General features: G+C 37.9%; 1 protein-coding gene across 1 annotated transcript in view; it reads left to right on the top strand.

Moving 5' to 3' along the window:
• Nucleotides 1–18,299, top strand: part of ROBO2 (roundabout guidance receptor 2) — a 427,603-nt gene that overhangs the window by 293,795 nt on the left and 115,509 nt on the right. Inside the window, exons 6-7 of the mRNA XM_019470803.1 lie at nucleotides 11,508–11,635; nucleotides 15,006–15,017. Of these exons, the coding sequence (XP_019326348.1) occupies nucleotides 11,508–11,635; nucleotides 15,006–15,017 (140 nt within the window). The remainder of the gene's footprint in view (nucleotides 1–11,507; nucleotides 11,636–15,005; nucleotides 15,018–18,299) is intronic.

Genomic DNA, 18,299 nt, shown 5'->3' with positions numbered 1-18,299 from the left:
GGACGGACAAGGGGGAATGGCTTTTAAAGGAGGGTAGATTAGACTAGATATAAGGAAGAAATTTTTTATGCTGAGGTGGTGAAGACCCAAACTATTCTATGATTCTATGAGATATCAAATACCTTGGCACATATCATGGAGCTCTTCTGTGTATGCTTGGGCAGGAATTACGAAAGCTGTAAGAAGGACGGTGGAAACAGTGTTGTGGTTTATGTATGCTAACTGTTTTCATAGTTCTTTTACATTGTTGTGATAATGAATTAAATTCTTCAGACTTGAAAATTCTATGTAGAGCCTAAACCAATCCCAGCAAATTAATAATTTGCTATTAAAAGTGTTGATACTGCACTAACAGAGAGAAACAAAGTATAATGTGAAGTCTGGGGGCTGTAAAGCTTTTTTGCAGAAGCTGTCCATTTCAAATCAGCGACCCAAGACTGAAATGCATTGTGCATCAAGGGTAGAGGTGCGTGGTGTATATTTTATTTTAATTGCTCTAAAAATTCAGCATCACACCATAGTCTCCACAGTACACAAAGGCTAGGGAATAATTAATCAAGTATAACTCATGTCAAACTACTGGAGGTGAACAGGATATTGTGGGGTCACCAGTTTTATGCCTTTGGCTGAAATGTTAGGTTCGCTATTTCCCAAATAGAGGGTTTTTTCATTATAACTGACACAAGGAAATGGCACAAAAATTGTACTAAAGCAACTCAGACAATTGTGGCCATGCAGAATGACCAGGACCTATTGAAAATTAAATAAAAATTGTCTTTATACATTGAAGTCTTTTTCCAGCCACACGTTCAGGTAGCTTTCCCTTTGTCTGCTCAGCAGAAATAGAGTTTATACTTTCCTGCTAAGGAGCTGATGGTGTCCTGTGTGGTGGGGAACTCAGTATGGCCTGCATCAACTTTTGATTCATCTGCTTTTTAGTCCTGGTAACAGGAAGAAAGCGATATTATTTGAGAGCCTCCAGTATGAGAATGGAATATCTATGACTAGCAATTTAATAAAATTTGAATAAGGTTTGTACAGTGTTTCATGTCTTCAAATTTTCTAGTGAAGCCGAAGAGAGCAGCTGCATAGTCTGTAATTACATAGCAAGTAATACAGATTTTTTTTTTTGGAGGAAGTGAAGAGATTTTCAATTACAAGTTAAAATTTATGACACACTATAATAAGTGTTTAAACCTTTTACACAGAAGAAGCTAGCAGTACCAGCTCTTTGGGAGAGTGAGGTTAGCTCAGCAAATGTATTTTTCAGTTGCCTTAAAAATGACTGAGTAGCAATCACATGGGCCTTTTTTTTGCATTCCAGCCCAGAACAGCTGGTTTAGCTCAGTAAATACATCTTTAATGAAATTACAACCTGCTTTTGTAAGTTGCATTTACAGACACTGTCTGATTAGATGAATATTGTACTAGAGATGAAAAGTGGCAACTGCACCAGCAGGAAGAGGTATTTGTTTTACGTGCCACCCACGCAATGGGAGTGTAGGCAGAAAAACCAAGAGTGATGCTTCAGAATGACAATGGTGTGTAGTTTACACAAAATATATTGCTAAGTGTTAAGAGATTGTAGGTTATTAAATGAAACAGAGCAGTGACACACAGCAATGAAAACCATAAACAGCACAGTAAGCTTTCTTATTTACTAAAGATTAGGAATATTCAATAAAAATTATTTGGGAGAATGCATTCTTTTCTGTTGTTGAAAATTACCCATATATTTAAACACATTAAGGGATTGTCATTATTTGCTGAGAACCACAGATTTTATATTTATTTTGATTAACTGCTCTAAGTGACAGACACTGAGGTTTAACCATAACTGCAGTTGAGAGTTTAGACTTAACTTATTCTAAGATGTATGTTAGCTCCAACAACAAAAGTCTGTGTAGATGTTAGTCTTGCTATGTTCTAAAAACTGGCCTCTCTGTGCCTGAAAAGTAATTGCGTACACATAGCCTGAGCAGGAATACTGTCTGTCACACTTCTGAGATATCTGCGTTTTCACTGTTTTCCAGGTGCAAATCTTTGAAATGGATTTAAATGCAACTAGCAGCAAACCTTATCCCAATAAACTCAGAAAAATTGGATTTTTTAAGAGGAGATCCAGAAAGGGCCTGATAGCCAGAGATGTTCTGCATTTGTATTTCTCCATGATCACAGGATAAGGCCCTGTAAGCCACAGAGACAGTAATTTTTAAGAATAAACACGGTGCTACATAATTCTATTTATATTCTGTGGATGGGATAGTGAGGTATTTAACTACAGCCTCCTCTAGATACGACCAAGGGGAGAATGACCTTTCAATGAAATATGAGTTAATAACACTACAGCGCTGTGTGCTTTGGTCGAGTTACTCTCTGTGCAGATTGTAACAAAATGCAGTCTAATGTGTATTGAATATTAATTAGAGCAAAGAGTGTGTTTTAGTAGTGTAATGGATATAATCTTTGGTTACATCAGCAAATTTCTGTTGCAATTAATTACAATTAACAGTTTTAAATAAAGGGTCGGGGAAAAAGGATGTTTTTCATATTAGCTGTATCACGTGTACTATTCATCACCTCTGGTTAGATCCAGTATGATTTGCATGCCCATCTTTTGTCTCCTAAGCTAAAGCATCAAGGAGAGATTAAGTCCCTTTATGAGGAGCATAGGGGAGAAGATTGGATGTTCTTAATAGCTTGTCAAAAGGAGACAGTGAAAGAAAGAGGTTTAATATGCTATTTGTATTCTTACTTACATCTGGAGGCAGTAGAGGTGGTTTGCAGAGGATGTTGTTATCTTGGGTTTAAGGCAGCACATGGCTGGCACAGGGCAAGCTGCAGTGCAACTTGCAGAGGGTCCGTGTAGCCTAACTGAACACAGGCAGATTTCAGCAGAGTGCAATGTAAGCATCTTTTTAGCTGTTATGTTGCATTGTTGGAGGAAACTTCTCCTGTAAAGCCAGAGATTTAATTTAGAAATAAGAGAGGGGATGAGGGGTAAAAGGGAGGCAGGGGTTGGTTTATTTTTGTGTATATAGCATCAGGATGACGTACCCCAGTGCTGATGGGGTACCCCCTCCTCTTGGTTCTTTTGGTTGAGAATCCCTCTTCTCTTGATTGATATTTTGCCTGTCAGTGATCCCTTCCTGTTCTGTAAGTGGAAAAATATTCCTTACAGTTCTCTGAGGAACACATGGCCAAGTGAAAGTGTAAATTAGAGTATTTTTTGACATTTAAAATCCCTCAAGGCATGGCATTGAATAATGTCCTGTAAACACATCGTCCCACAGTTACCGCAGAGGTCTATAGTCTAACCCAGTAGTTACCTGCCATTCAATTTGTATGAAATATTAAATGCTGTGAGCAAAAGTGGTAGACGTGTGGCTCTGCTAGACTGATCAGCAGAGAAACGGTTAATAACACTGACATTTAAATTGGCTTCATGTTAAGTGTCAGTTCTCACCACAGAGCTGAAGAAGAGCTATTGTTTCAGGCAGTCTGTTTGCGGATGCATGAAAACAGTCTCCAGTTGCTTACATAAGGGTCAAGGTTGGGAAAATAGCTTTACAACGCCACAGACAGCAACCATAAAGGAATTGTGTCAACTAACAGTCCTGCCTACATGTTTTCTCTTTATGCTATGTGAACCATTGGTGATCTATGAAGTGATCACTGGCAGTGCACTTGAAATAGGATCGTCACCAGAGAATTGTTTATTTTTTATTCTCTCTTATTTAACAACCTAAAATTGTTAAATTTCAGAGAATTAATGAAGTCATTAACAGAGATCTGAAACAAAATTTAATGCCAGTGGTAGTAGCCTCAAACATGGATTTCTTTGAATTTTCCACTCACAGAAGACTGCGGTAAATAAATGGTCTTGCAGGAAGGAAATCTAAGCAAACTTAATGTAGAATTTCGCTCAAAATACCCATTCTAGTGCTTGAATCTTTACTATCAGAAAAGCAGAGTATACTAAGTAAAAGCTTAGTAATCACATAGTTTTTACATTGTATTTATAAGTTTCAGAATATTGAGTTAGCCTGCTTTCTTGAAAAGTATAAGGATATCAAACAGTTTAAGCTCACTATTATCAGTTTATTGACTATTACAATTATAGAATTAAAAAGTAAAGATAGTTAACCATGCAGTTTTTCTGTGAAACCCTCAGGAAAGCAAGGAGGGGGAAGCTGGTAGTTACCTTCAAGTGGGAGTAAGATTCAAGAGCTCTGACCACAGTGTCGTTGATGCTACTGGAATGGCTGGCCTGCAGGGATTTCTTCTGCTTTAACACATTCCATCCCTGCATGGGATACAAAAGTTGTCGTCTCAGTTAAAAAACAAATAAACAAAAACTGTCTGAAAATACTGCAAAGTTAAAGTTTTAACCCTAAGAACTACTTTCCAGTTCCTATTGGTAAGTCCTATGTTGAGAATTACTTAACATTAGCAAAATGTACTTTTTAATAATATGACTTCTGGCTCAACTGCAATATTGAAGGCACTTTCATTAAAACATTAACATGACTTCATCTTTAATTACCACTTCAAGGTTGGTTACTGATTCAAAATATAGATTAGAAAATATTTCAGTTAGTTCTCTGACAAGTTTATCGTAATCATTCGTCGTGCTTAAGGCAAATAATAATAGACAAGCCAACACAAATTCTGTTTATTTCAAACTACTCATAATTTGTGTGCTCATATTAAAAAAAAAATGCATCAAGCCATATTTAGTAAGTGCAAGATACCAGTCTGGGCTCAGATCTTCTTACTGTGCTCCAGTCCTTGCAGTATCATTTTAATTTTTTAAAAACAGAAATGGTCAAAAACAGTATTTTGCTTTCCCTTAAAATTAATTTCAGTGGCATGTGCTGGGCAGATAAGTCTAAGAATCAAGGGTGCTTTTCTGACGGATGAATTTATGACATAGGCATTAATAATACAGATCTCTCCAAGTGCCTGACAAATGTGTCTCATCTGTGAGGGAAAGGACTACTTCTGGTGACAGGAGGATAGGTCTCCATGCCAAGTCATTACATGGTCTCTTAGCTCATACTTCCACTGATGTTCCAGTTTTCGAAATGTGGAGCTCTGTCTGGAACCAAAATCAAATCAGAAGCCCATTTTGGGTAATTATCGTGTGGTAATTCCCTATGAGTACTTCTCTGTGCAAACAGAGATGTAGAGGTAAAAGATGGAGCCTGCATCAGTTTAGATAGAGTTTACTGAGTCACTGATTCCCAAACATAAGTTTTGTTCTTAACTTCTATGTGTTTCCAAATTATTTCAATGGGAATAAAAAAGCAGTCTCATTTTTCTTTCTTGGGTCTCTTCTGAGCACATGGCTACTGATTTTGTAAGGCACTAGTTATGTGCATTCACATAAGTATGTTTGTGTGTAAGAGTAGTACTGCATAGTGTAATGGTTCCAGAGAAGTTGGAAAACATCGCTTCCTTGGACATAGGTATGGTTTTACAATGTTGATCCAATGACTGTAATGGTTAGATACATCTTTTATGAGATTTAGGCCATTTTATTGAAGGCCTTGGTTTAAGGCACAGTGCCGTGTGGGTTTGTGTTTTATATTATTGCAACTGAGAGTGTCCACCATAAGAAATTACAAATAATCTGCTGATAACAACCTGTAAAAGATTTTGGACTAAAGCAGAACCTGCAGTCAGTATATTTGAAGAAAATCAAAGTAATGAATAGTAACCTGTACTACTTAGCTCTTTTTCTGGTTTGTTAGAATAAGGCCAGTGAACCATTTTATATGACCGCTTGCATATATGCCTTGCACTAAGAAATTCAAGGTAATGTCACATTGCCTTATACCTTTCTCTGGCATGAATGGCGTAGCCAAAGAATAAATGGGAATCTGGACATGTAGGTGCGAGGGGCAGCCGTCCTGTCAGCACCTTGGGGATAGCTCCCTGGTAGCTCAATTTATCATAGCTGTAAGCAGTGTCTTAGAGCCACCCAGCAACAAACAGCCGTGATTTCAGGGGTGCAACAGAGTAATCTGAGACCAGTGCACACAAATGTATAATTCATGTTCTCTGTCGCTGATGCAGGTTTTGCTAGGGAAAGAAAAATCAGAGACTCCTTTATCTTTCCCTCAGAAAGCTGTCACTCATATAGGTTTGTGCTTCTTTCTTCTTCCACTTATCAATGCATGGGATGGAAGTGAAAAAAAAATCCATTTCTTGTAAGGGAGCTGGCAGTAGGGGTGGCTGCATCACTGGTGGGAATGGAGGCTCTCCGTTCTGTTTCTGGATCACACAAGGCTGAAGCAGGTAATGAGCTCATGCTTCCTATCTCACTGCAGCTTCTCTCTGGCTCCCTCCATCTGGCACAGATAGTCTAGGAGCCAGTGAAAAGCTGTGGCACTATGCTGGGAGCTGAAGTGCCAGCACCACAAAAGAGAAGTGGAGACAGAAGCTTAAGCCTCCTTAACTACCTCCTGTTTACTCTGGTTTTGGCCAGTAGCATCTCTCTATTTGGGCTTCCTAATCATTGATGTTGTGAGTAATCTTGAAGCTTTGTGTGTGTTTTGCAAAATAGCCTGGCAAACAGGCAAAAGAAAATAGAGCAAAGTAATTTTTGTGCCATCTCTAAAAAAAAAGGAAAGCCTACAAATCCTACATAGAAAGATTCTATTTTTTTTTTTTATTTACAGTAATGTTTTAGAAGAACTACATAGAAAGACTATTTTTTTTGCCATCTCTAAAAAAAAAGGAAAGCCTACAAATCCTACATAGAAAGATTCTATTTTTTTTTTTTATTTACAGTAATGTTTTAGAAGAAAATAGGTGCCTGGTATAAATTGATGTAAAATTTTTGAGGCCAGTAGCATCAGTTCACAACAGTTAAGATGTAACTTTTTCTCTTGCAAACTCCCTTTAACAAGAAATATGTCTTTCTGAGTTGGATTTGTTGAATTCAGTAATGCATTCTCACAACTTTAAAATACACAGCTGAAGCAAGTGCATCCTTGCGTTACCAGTTAGACCCACTTGGATGTCTAGAAATGCAATGACTCCAGCTGCAAACACAGTTTCACTACCTGTGCACGCAAAAGACAAAGAGGTGCATACTTTTTTATGCATAGCTGCATGCACTTTTTTGAAAATCTGGAAAACTAGGGGTTCTGTGAAGCACTCAGTAATATGTATATCAAATGGAAAGAAGCATATTGCTAAATCTCTCGTAACTTGAGAAAATTCTCTCTCTCTTTTTTTTATTTGATAGCCATGGAAGATTGGTGGCTGAGTATGGAGAGATACACATTTGAATGTGGGGAAAAAAATGATAACTGTGACAAAAACAGTTGAATTCAAGATTATTCTTAGATGCTTAAGCCAGTGCATGAATCCAACCTCAGTACATTAATTTGTGATACTTAAAAACAGTTAATGTGTTTTGTTTTATTTGTTATTTGGTTGAGCAGATGGTAATGGTTTTGACACAATTCAGTTTTTTATTTTTCTTCTTTTCTTGAAAAAGACAAGGCTCTTTTTCCCACTTTGTCACAGCTGGTTACCAATCAATCTCAATTCACGGTACAGTGATGATAGCACATGTTGTTCAGGGGCCAAATCTGATTGGGTTGCATTTTCAGCAGTGTTTCATATAAAAAAAAAAAAAAGCATCTGTATGGCAGTGACTGTCAGCACACTATTGTACAACTGTCATTAATCAAAACTAGCAACAATGAATGCATTCATATGTGCCAGAGACTGCCAGATTTCACTCAAAATCACCCAATTTCTATTAGAATTTCCTCACCAGCAGTGTTTTCTCATCTGCTTGTTGTTTCTGTTTCTTTCTTCCCTTCCAGTCCCCTGCCCCCCCTTCCTTCTCGGTTAATTAAAGGCAGACCTGCTCTATTACTTGTAGAACAGAAATTATGTAACGGGGTGCCCAAAAGTGGCTGGTTTGTATCTAGGCACAGGCTGACTAGCTGTTTAAAAGACCTCTCCCAGCTCAGCCCGATGGCTGAAGTCTAAGCTGAACTGAAAGGTTAAGCACCTCCAAATGTTTAACAGAGAGAAGTACTTAAAATCAATTAGATGGCCATAAACATGTGAAACTGATGTCTGACGCCCTACGTTTTTAGCTGAATGTTGGCATTAGTTGGCTAGGAGTCAGCAATATTTTGGCTGTGTCAGAAGGTGTTTCTTGACACTGCACGTATTTTGAAGGCATTGCCTTCTTAGTGCACTGGCAACGTTAAGGACCAACTTAACCAGTATGCTCTGGTTTTCTGCCTCTCCATCACCAATCCGGTAACCTCTGCCTGTGATTGGCATTAGCAGTCAGAGAGGCCCTGATCCTGATTCCCAAGTGTTCAGTAGCACTAATCCAGATGAGAGTGAACTTCTCCAGAATTTCAGGTGGAAACATCTTGCTGTGGGAATATGAGGCTCTGGGACTGAGAAGAGAGAAGACACTGTTCAAGACTGTGCAAGTGGATGCTTGAAAAACTGAAAACATATTCAGGCTTCGCTCCTTGTTACTTCACGGTCCCTTTCTCACACAAGCTCCTTGTGCTGCAGTGGATCAGGCTAAAAGCCAGCTTTCGTCCTTTCTCCTTCCTGCCTGCTTCATCTGTCAAAGCTCTTCACTGAACTGTGGTGACTTCTGGGGACAATGTGGGTGGAACAGATGACTGAGGGGCAGCGTATCAATACTTCAAGACAGCAGATGGTTATAATGTCCCATGGGTCCATCTATGTATGAATCTAATTGCTAGATGGCACGTTCTGTCAGGGTGGTCCAAAAACCCAGTATGGCCTTGTTGGAGAAGCAGCCAGGGAGACCTGGACCTCTCCTTGAAGTAATTGATAGCTGGGCCATGATAGTGACATGTTTACGCCACCCTCCATTTCACGACCCAAGTGGGAGATGATGGCTGTACCCTCACTCTGCGTCCTGGCATGCCATGCAGCTGGCTCATTCCCCCAGCAGCCTTTGACAATTTGCATGATTGGCAGGTGCAAGCATAAAGACTGCCGAAGCCTCCAAGGCAGCTGGCTGGCATGCCGGCACCAGCACATCGGTGAGATGAAGAAGAGCGAGTCAGCTGCAGCTCACAGCAGACTGGAGGGCCCTGTCCCAGGCTGCCTGCATCCCAGTTCAAGCAGCCACTCAGTCAGATGCAGACCTGCTGCCTGTCTGTTTTTATCTCGGCAGCGGTGAGTGAACCACAGGGAAGTTATTTGTCTGTGGGGAAAAAAAAGAAAGGCGATTAAATCAATGGTTAATTGTTGCCCAGCTTTATAACTATGATTCTTATATCCAACTCATATTTCTATTACAGCTCATCTTAGTTTTCTCATCTTACAGGAGCTGAATACAACTTTATATTTTTAGTCCCCTAGGGCTGGCCTCATGTCAAGAAAATAAGCATTTTCTCTTGTCTGCAACTCTGTGGTCGCCAAAGACAAATAACCGCTCCAATGTTGTGGGATACTGTTGTCGTATTTCGAGATTTTTAAGGAGACAATTTGCCTTTTCTCTCTTACGAAAACAGTGATTTCTATTTGCCGTTGACTAGTGCAGCACAGCATGCGAAATGACATAATTTGTGAGCGGTCGAGAAGAAATGTGCCTCAACTGCATATGGCTGTTGAATGTAGCTGCAATAGGTCTGTACTGCTCCAGAAACTTATATTAAGTTAGTAAAAAGTTGTCACTAAAAGTTTCTGAAGTTTGCCATGGCATCTACTTATTCTTCCCCTTGGCATATCTCTTATTCATTAGTTAAACCTGAGGTACTGCATATGCATATAATTAAGTGTAACTCCTAACAGAAGAGGTATTATATGTGTTTATATTTATCTCTGACAGAATGGTTAGCCTCAATTTGGTCTCTTTTAATTTATTTTTTGCTAATGATTAAAATGGACTTTCTGAATATAGAATGAAGCTGTGTTGTATTGCAGTAAGTGTGAAAAGATGTCTTGACTTCTCTTTTTTCTTGGAATTGCTAGTAATGCTCTAATTGATGTTGTGAGCTTTAATTAGACATAACAGAACTTTAAATGTTTCAACATATAGGATCCTTTGAGTTAAGATGCTTTAAAGTCTGTTAGCACACAGTGCTCTCTCTACAAACCTATACTAAAGGAACCAATAGCAATGTATATTCTGAACACGTAAATTAACGTTTCAGGTTCCCAAAGCATTTAAAAATACTCAGAGCCTCACAACATTCCTGTAACTAGTTGCATTACATTCTTATTCATCAAAACATTTAAGGGTGCTCTTCCATATGATTTCAATATGTTTGCTGAACAAGTCTACAAGCTCTTTACTGTATAACAAAGAGAAGGTAAATTAGTTGTTCTGAAGTTATGTCATGACTGTGTATGCAGTGAGAAAGAGTACTGACATCTCCTGAAGCCTCGATCTTTCTTTAGTTTTGTGTTTCTATTTCACTATTTGATACATGAGAATCTGAAGCTAACTCTAGATTCAAGGTGACTTAATTAAGGTATCATGGGCTTATTATGTCTAGAAGAAATGTTGTTGAAAATAATTTTATGAGAGAGTATTTCAAGAGTAAAATATCCATGCTGAAAACAAGGGTTTTCCTGATTTGGGAGCCAAAGAAATTTCATACAAGATAAAGTCTCCCGTTGACTTTAATGAGCTTTGGATCAGAGCCTAAAAGAGTTTGTTAAGCATGACTTCTGCAGGATAATAACAATTTAACTGAAAATATATTTCTAGGTGTGAGCACTCTAAATGCCTTGAGAATGAATGTTTGCTGCATGCTGAAGTACTTTGTATTATTTCAAGTTTTATACATCCTCACAGTTTTAGAATTATTACAACAGTAGAAACAAGGAAATGGACAAAGCGTAACTGAATTATTCCTAATTTCTGTTAAGAAAGAGAAAATGTTATTGTCCACCCTTAATGAATAATTTTGTGGTGTTTCTGTGAAATTGATAAATCTCCTTTAATGTGCCTCTTCAATAAATGTCACCTTCCAGAGCTTAAATACATTTTTTACTGTTTGTAATCGTGTAGTGTCAGATCCTACCAACATGCTCACAGTTTCCCTAAGGGGTTTCTGCTGTAGAGAAAAACTATATATAAAGGGAAATTTCAAAATCAGCAAAAGGTAAAATGTGTAGCTCACATAGTTAAAGGCATGATAAACCTGAGCTGTCATTTATTGATAACTGATGTCTGATAGCTTAATATTATCTTATTGCTCTAGATCAAGGACAAAGTGAATGATATTATTAATAAAGCCCTAATACTGAGTGAACATAGCAATACTGATTTTATGTAAAGTTTCTAACTAATGCAGAGTGCAATAAAAATGTCATGAAGATTAACGCTTGGTGGAATTATCCAATGCTAGATAATAATTTATCTTCCAAAGTTGGCTGCAGGATAGATTCAGACCGGCATATTCCAGGTGAGAGTTTCGTTCATTTCTGTTGTCTACAGAAAGAGTTTTCATTCTTTTTCTGTAACGCAGGTATGACATCAAAGACGACTACACTTTACGCATTAAGAAGGCCATGAGCACAGATGAAGGAACCTACACATGCATTGCTGAGAATCGAGTTGGAAAAGTGGAAGCCTCTGCTACCCTCACTGTGCGAGGTGAGTGTTCCCACGGAGGGAGGGCCTGTGTCCTATATGGATAAATTGTTTTCTGACAAAATGGGCCACATCCTTACCTGGCATTGTTTGGGTTTCACATACCCTTTGCAATTGCGGGTGCTGGCACTGATGTACAACAGAGGTGAAACCCTGGTCCTGTTGATATCTCAGGCAAAGTTTTAATTTACTTCAATGGGATAGGATCTCCCTGCAGTTAAAGAGTTGTTCCAGTGTTTTTTTATTGAAGAACACATGTATATATATGCATAAGAAAGCACTACGTAACCGTGGGCATAGGCTTTAATATATGAGCCATCAGTTTAGGCTATTCTTCACGTTCCTTTCTCTAATAAGTATAAGGAGTATAGTAAGTAACTCTGTTTATTAATGCCAAACATAATACAGATAGCATTATTATGCGATTAGCTCTGCTATAATTAAACTCTCTACCATTACTCTTTATCTGAAAGATAAACCCCAGCCAAAGGAAAAAGAAAATCCTAATTAAATTTTGTAAGTATTACAAGGTAAAGACTAACATATTCTCTCCTAAAATATTCTTGGTCTCTAGTATCCACTCAGTGTTTATGTGCTGCTGTTTGATGTGGTAAGGAGGTTTTAAGACTGGTAGAATAATGAGTTGCCAAAATGTCTTTTGTGACAGTAGATATAGACATGCTAAAGATTATGGGGAGAGAAAAAGTTTTTAGGCTAATATTTCCATATGAGTAAATAGAATATAATAGTTATTACTTCAGTCCAAAAGATAAGCAGCAATTTGGCACAATGGATATCATGCAGACACTATTTCACAGTTTAGTGGTGCATGCTGATGGTTTTCAGTAGAGCTGTGAAAGGTTAATAAAAACATTTTTAGCTTTATCTGTTCTTCTCTTTTCATACACATTAAATCAAATGTTCAAAGTCTCAGTGGATTGCTTTATTAGAACTGGGGTCAACTGACCCAAGAGGCCAGCTTCCATTTCCATCCATTTAATGCATGGACACAGTTCAGTTTAATTTGCTGAATTCAAAGGGAAAAAAAAGCACTGAGTGACTTTGTAGGGGGGGAGATGTTAGTATATAACAAAGAAAAGAGAGTATTGTGATAATCCATCTGCTGAAATATTACCTCAGTGTTTGCTTTAGACAATAAGTGATAATGCAGCTCTTCCCATTTTAAGCTGAAGAAATAGGTTTACCTGCTACATGCTTGTGTAAGAGACTGTTCTTCCATTTTGTAATGCGAGAAAAATAGTCACTACAGCGAACTCCCAGAAATACTCTCATTCTGTTCCTTTGTCACAGGCAGAATCATGGTATCCAATAAATCTGGCAACCAATTCGATAGCCTTTAAACACTCCTAGAATTGTGTATACATTACTGGAGCAAGCCTTTTAGATTTGCTACCCAGACTTGTGATATAAACAATAGCTAGAACCAAGCAAAAAGTCCTTTGAAATCACTGAAGCTTGAACCTGATGAAATTAAGGTGAAAAAAAACCCAAGGAAATATATAATTTAATCGATTTTCCTACAGTAAAAGCAGGTTTTCATTATCTTGGGTATTTTTCCCCCCGCTTGGGTATTTTTCCCCCTGGGTTTGTCATTTATAGTCAAATTCATAGTGTTTATCCAACACAAAGGAAGCCACAATATTATAAGCATATTAAATGTTCAGGATATGACAGAAAATGAGAAAAGCCAAGAAATTCAATGGAGAAGGTTATTACTCTGAATTTTCTGAAAGCAAAGGACTGGGCAAAAGCCTGTTAACTTTAAAGGGACCGTGAACAATGGTCCTTTCAATTAAAGGAAGCCTTAATTCTGAATTCTTAAACTTTTGCCAGTTTTGTCTGAAACTGCTTTTACCATAACCACTCATCATATAGAGGAGCAAAAACACATAGCACTTCAGAATTTACTTTGAGGGTGCCTTGGTCCTTGCAGGTGTCATGTAGTTACAGCTGGAAACCTGGCAACAACAGCATTATCCTGCGCTCCCTCATTCATGGCTCCATCTTCTCAAAGCAGGGGACGAGGATGCAGTCAGGGAGTTTGCGTTACACTGTCACAAACAATAGCAGAATTTGAATTCTGTGGCTCAGCCTTCATGCCCTCTCTTAGAAAGGTGCACATTACTCTTATTCCTTATCTCTCTGCAGAAGAAGGAATACGTCCATAATACTAGAAGACAGAAAGTCTTCAAATAGATGATGGGTGAGAAAGGGCAGCAGGCTTGAAATAGTTAAATGAAGTGGGTATGCCAAAGTAAGGATAAGGCCACAGAAAGGCTGAGAACTAAGAAGGTCCTTGCATGCTGTGGCACCTCTGGATCTGCATATCTTACATTTGACCCTAGCCTGCACATAAGCATACAAAGCTGGTTAACTTCATAAAAAAAAAAAAAAAAAAAAAAAAAAAAAGGAAAAAGAAAAAAAGGAAAAACTTTGTGCTGTTGCTCAGAAATGTGTAACTACTTCTACTGCTAAAATAAGGGAAGTTTGGCCTACCCAGATGCAACCTGGAGTCAATTTTATGTCCAACTTTTCAGCTCTTCTGAAAGGGGATGTCTCTATTTTATTAACGGAGGGACTGACAGCCCTCTTCCCCAGCACAAGTATAATGAAGGGCTGTTGCTATAGTCAAGAAATCACCTGTTGCAGCAGCAGCTTTCAATCTTGATACCAACCTGAAACAGTATTAACCTGTGGATCGCTCAGCAGCAATTTTGTTAGGAAGTAGAAGTTATCTGAGCAGTAATTTGGGAGGTTCTGGGTTGAAATCCCTGTGGCCATTTCAGCCTATTTGTTATATTTTCATCAGCACTGTCGGTGAGAGAAAAGCAGTGTGCTGTAAGCTTTCATGCCCGTTACTGAATGAGAAAAACTGTCCTGGGCTTTCTGTAGCCCTTACTGCTGTACTGACTGGCCATGCTTAAAATTCAATTGGTATTTGACTCAGAAAGCAAATGCCTTGCATCTACTGGCATGACATTTGGCACTCTGCGGCTTCAATTGATGTGTTCATCGGGATCTAAAAGTTTGTGCTAATGCAATGCATTTTTTCTTTTATCAGGCATTAACAATGATACTTGGTGATGGCATGTGAAGATAATAAAAATGTTTCTCAGAGAGTGGTTCCAGTCAGCTTGTGCAGATGCTATGCTCAAGTAAATGTGATAATAGTGGCACATAATTAAACAGTAACAACAGTAAACATTTTACTTAGGCTGTCATTTGAGGGGTTAGCAATCATGGTAGTATCCATAGTAGAAGGTAACATTACACGTCATGCATTCTGACAGATATTCTTTTCTTTTTTTAATTTCTTTTTTATGTTCTCACTACACCATTGTAATGTCAACAGCTCGCCCCGTTGGTAAGTAACCATCCTTCTATCCATTTTAGCATGGCTTCATGCAATGCTTCATCTTTCATTTGCAACAGCATTTAAGTGGCTGAAATTAGCAGCCAGTGCTTAATAGTTTTAACTGTCTAACACCAGGCAAGTGCTTTTGACTGACAAAGTGCTATTTCTGAACTTTGTGTTTTCTGCTGTGTCATGTATAAACGCATTTGCCAAATCGCCAGCAAATACCAATCAGCGAAACGGGGTGGGTGTGGTGATACTGAGCCAAAATCACTCATTCAGTTGTTTTTTAACAGTCTATTTAAGGGCCTGGTATAAAAGCCATTGAAATCAACAGAAAGGATGGTATTGACTTCGGTGAGCTTCTATCAGGCCCTAAACGATCAGCTCATTATGCTTTTATTGCATAGCAGTAAAAGCACAGGCTTTGCATGTCCCGTCTTTCTTGTATCTTTCAAAGAGTTTTGAAATTAAGTAGTACTGAAATTGAAGAGGGGATGGAGTAGATTTCCGTGCTTGTTAAGAAAGTTCGTCATTGATTTTTTGCCCTTGGGTCATCTTGGAGTGCATTTTGGAATGCGCTGTATAGGATGCAGACTGTTTTGAATAACAAGTCCAGAGGAAGACCACCTCTGGATTTTGAATTCCCACACTGAAAATTTGATTCCTTCCTATACCTTTGAAATTAATTCTGAAAATTTATAAAAATCTAACTGAGCATAATGGAAAAATTGCAACTGTCAGTAGCTGAAATTCACTTTTGGTGTTCAGAAATATCCTGAACATATTATTTAATTTTCATTCACGGATGTTTACTCTGTGCCTATATGGATTTTCTAAATAATTTAACCAGTTGCACTGCTCCTCTGATTTTTCTGGTTGTGTTTAGATGTATCTTTTAGAATAATAATATGGTTACTCTGATTTTTTGGATTAGCGTAAAAAGTATGTACTGGTGTTTACGGAGGTTGCTGAGGGGTTTGGTCTGTCTTTATGTAGTCAAAACTTATGTTAGATATGCATTTGACTAAAGTTTGTGAGTTTGAACCTGTCTCAGCTCTTCACTGTTATGAGTTGAAGGAAGAGAGGTTGGAATAATTTAAAGAAAAAATCCAGGTTAGGCCTCTGTTTCCAGAACTAAGGTGATCCCATGCTTATTGGCTTGCTTGAATTAGCATATGCAGAGCCAAGCCAAGTACCTCCACAGTCACGGCATGGTTTATCCATACCGGGAGAATTCCCTGTGTAGAATGGAAATTCACTGTTCTCCATTTGGGATTTTGATAGCAAGCTTTAAACCCCAATCACTACTGTATTACTTTGGCATTACGCTAGTTCTCAAGAAATTAATTCCCAGCAGTCGTAACAGTGTAAAACTAGAGTAAACTCATAAGAAAATTTTCCTTTGCTTAGAAAATGTAGTATGAATTCAGTTTGCTTCTAATGTAAATCTCTCATGTTGGAGGGGGTTATGGCTAATAAAGAAATCTCCTTCATTCACTGAGAAAATGCCGCAAGATTAAAAGTATTTTACTTCTAGATATTCTTCTCACTTTGCTCACTCTTAAAAGAAAGGCAAGAAAAAAAAATCACAAAGTAGAGACTGTTTCAGGCTCTGTGAAAGCCACATAAAATAAATGACTAGAGATTCACAAGAAAATGATAGGTTTCAGCAGTGTTCGTGGTGTCTCACTGCAGGCCACTGGTTCTTTTTTAAGACTTTTCAGGCCATTGAGTCATCCACAATTCCATCTCCAAAGCTTATATGCAAGCTCTTGGTCTGAAGTTACTTTGTGTCCAGGTATATGATCCCCTTGTGTGACCATGCTGTGGTCAATTTGTCATGTTCCCTGCCTACGCTATTTTATTTTGTTACAAGTGAACATCTGGTATAAAGAAAATCCCTCTTTTGTATGGTTTATTTAGGAAACATAAATTAGAATGGTTGACTTTGAAATAATTATTATATGGTCATATGGTCTTTATCAAATTATTTAATTTAGTGATTATCTTTGTGAATTGTGAAAAGATTGTTAAGTAAAGAAGTCCAACCCCAAAGATATTTAACATATAGAACTCCCATACAAGTGCGTATGTAGTGATTGCTGTATATAAGCAGATCACTTTCTTTAGATCACTTTTATCTGATCCTGTACCTGTAGAAAAGGCAATGGCTGTCCTTATGACAGTGTATGCCTTTATTGTTTTTTGCTTAAGAACCTGAAATGAAACTCATTTCTACAGTTCATATCTCTCTTTCAGTCAAGAGTAGGCAAAGCAGGTGGCTACATATCCTGTTTGTTGAAAATTTAAAGCCCAGTAAAGTAAAACAAAGTAATTTCCCTCTCCACCACCAGTTCCCCACCAAGAAGCCCAAATGATCTTCTGTTAAAACTGTCATTTGACAAGAACGGTGAGTCAAATCTTGTAGCCTTTTTTTGTTTAGGAAGTTAACTGGAATACAGAGCAAAAATGCCTCTCCTTACAGAAAGGAAGCTAAAGCAAACACTACTTAATGTTATTAAGCTCCCAGCTCTCTAGGAGGATGACATTTTAACAGAAGTATATTTATATATTTATGTATACGTTAAACTGCAGGGGAGCAGTTTAAAAGTTTATATTCTTTCGTGACACCTGAGAATTATCTATGTACCTCTACCTTTCATCACTACCTCCAATTCAAAGCAGACATGTTTTGACTTTATTGTGTTTTAAACAAGACCAAACCATTTTCTTTCAATGCCTTGTCACTGAAGAATACAGGAATGGTTTTTTTAATGTTCCAGGATTGCAGTTCTTGTTGCAAACGGAATCATTTTCATTTTCTATTCAGTTTTTGCCTGTTCCAAATATTTATATTCTGTTAGTTGTGATATTTTTATTTAAATTTCAGCTTGAGTGGAAAATTCAGGAGTGGGATTACCAATGACCGTGTTAGGTTATTAACATATGGTATATACTACATAGACAAAATGAGGTATGGTACTGCCCGAGGTGGATGGCAGCTGGTGAATTTAAAAGCTCTATGCCAGATTACTCATCATGTTTGGATTTGCTGCTGGGAATAAATGTGTTGGCCATTTCTAAAATAGATGTTCTCTTATTTATAACCTTTTGAAAAGATTTCCGACAGGATTTATGACAGATGGGTTTACGAAACAAGATATTTATCCCTATTTAGACCATTTCTGTTGTTATTTCACTCATTAGATGGATTTTCCCGATAAGCAAGTTAGTATTTTCTCACTTTCTCATTCTGCTGTATTTCTTATGGCAGTTGAGCAGGAGAAT

Source organism: Aptenodytes forsteri, unplaced genomic scaffold (genome assembly GCF_000699145.1).
Source record: "Aptenodytes forsteri isolate BGI_AS27 unplaced genomic scaffold, ASM69914v1 Scaffold207, whole genome shotgun sequence".
Lineage (NCBI taxonomy): Eukaryota > Metazoa > Chordata > Aves > Sphenisciformes > Spheniscidae > Aptenodytes > Aptenodytes forsteri.
This window is presented reverse-complemented; position numbering and strand designations above follow the sequence as displayed.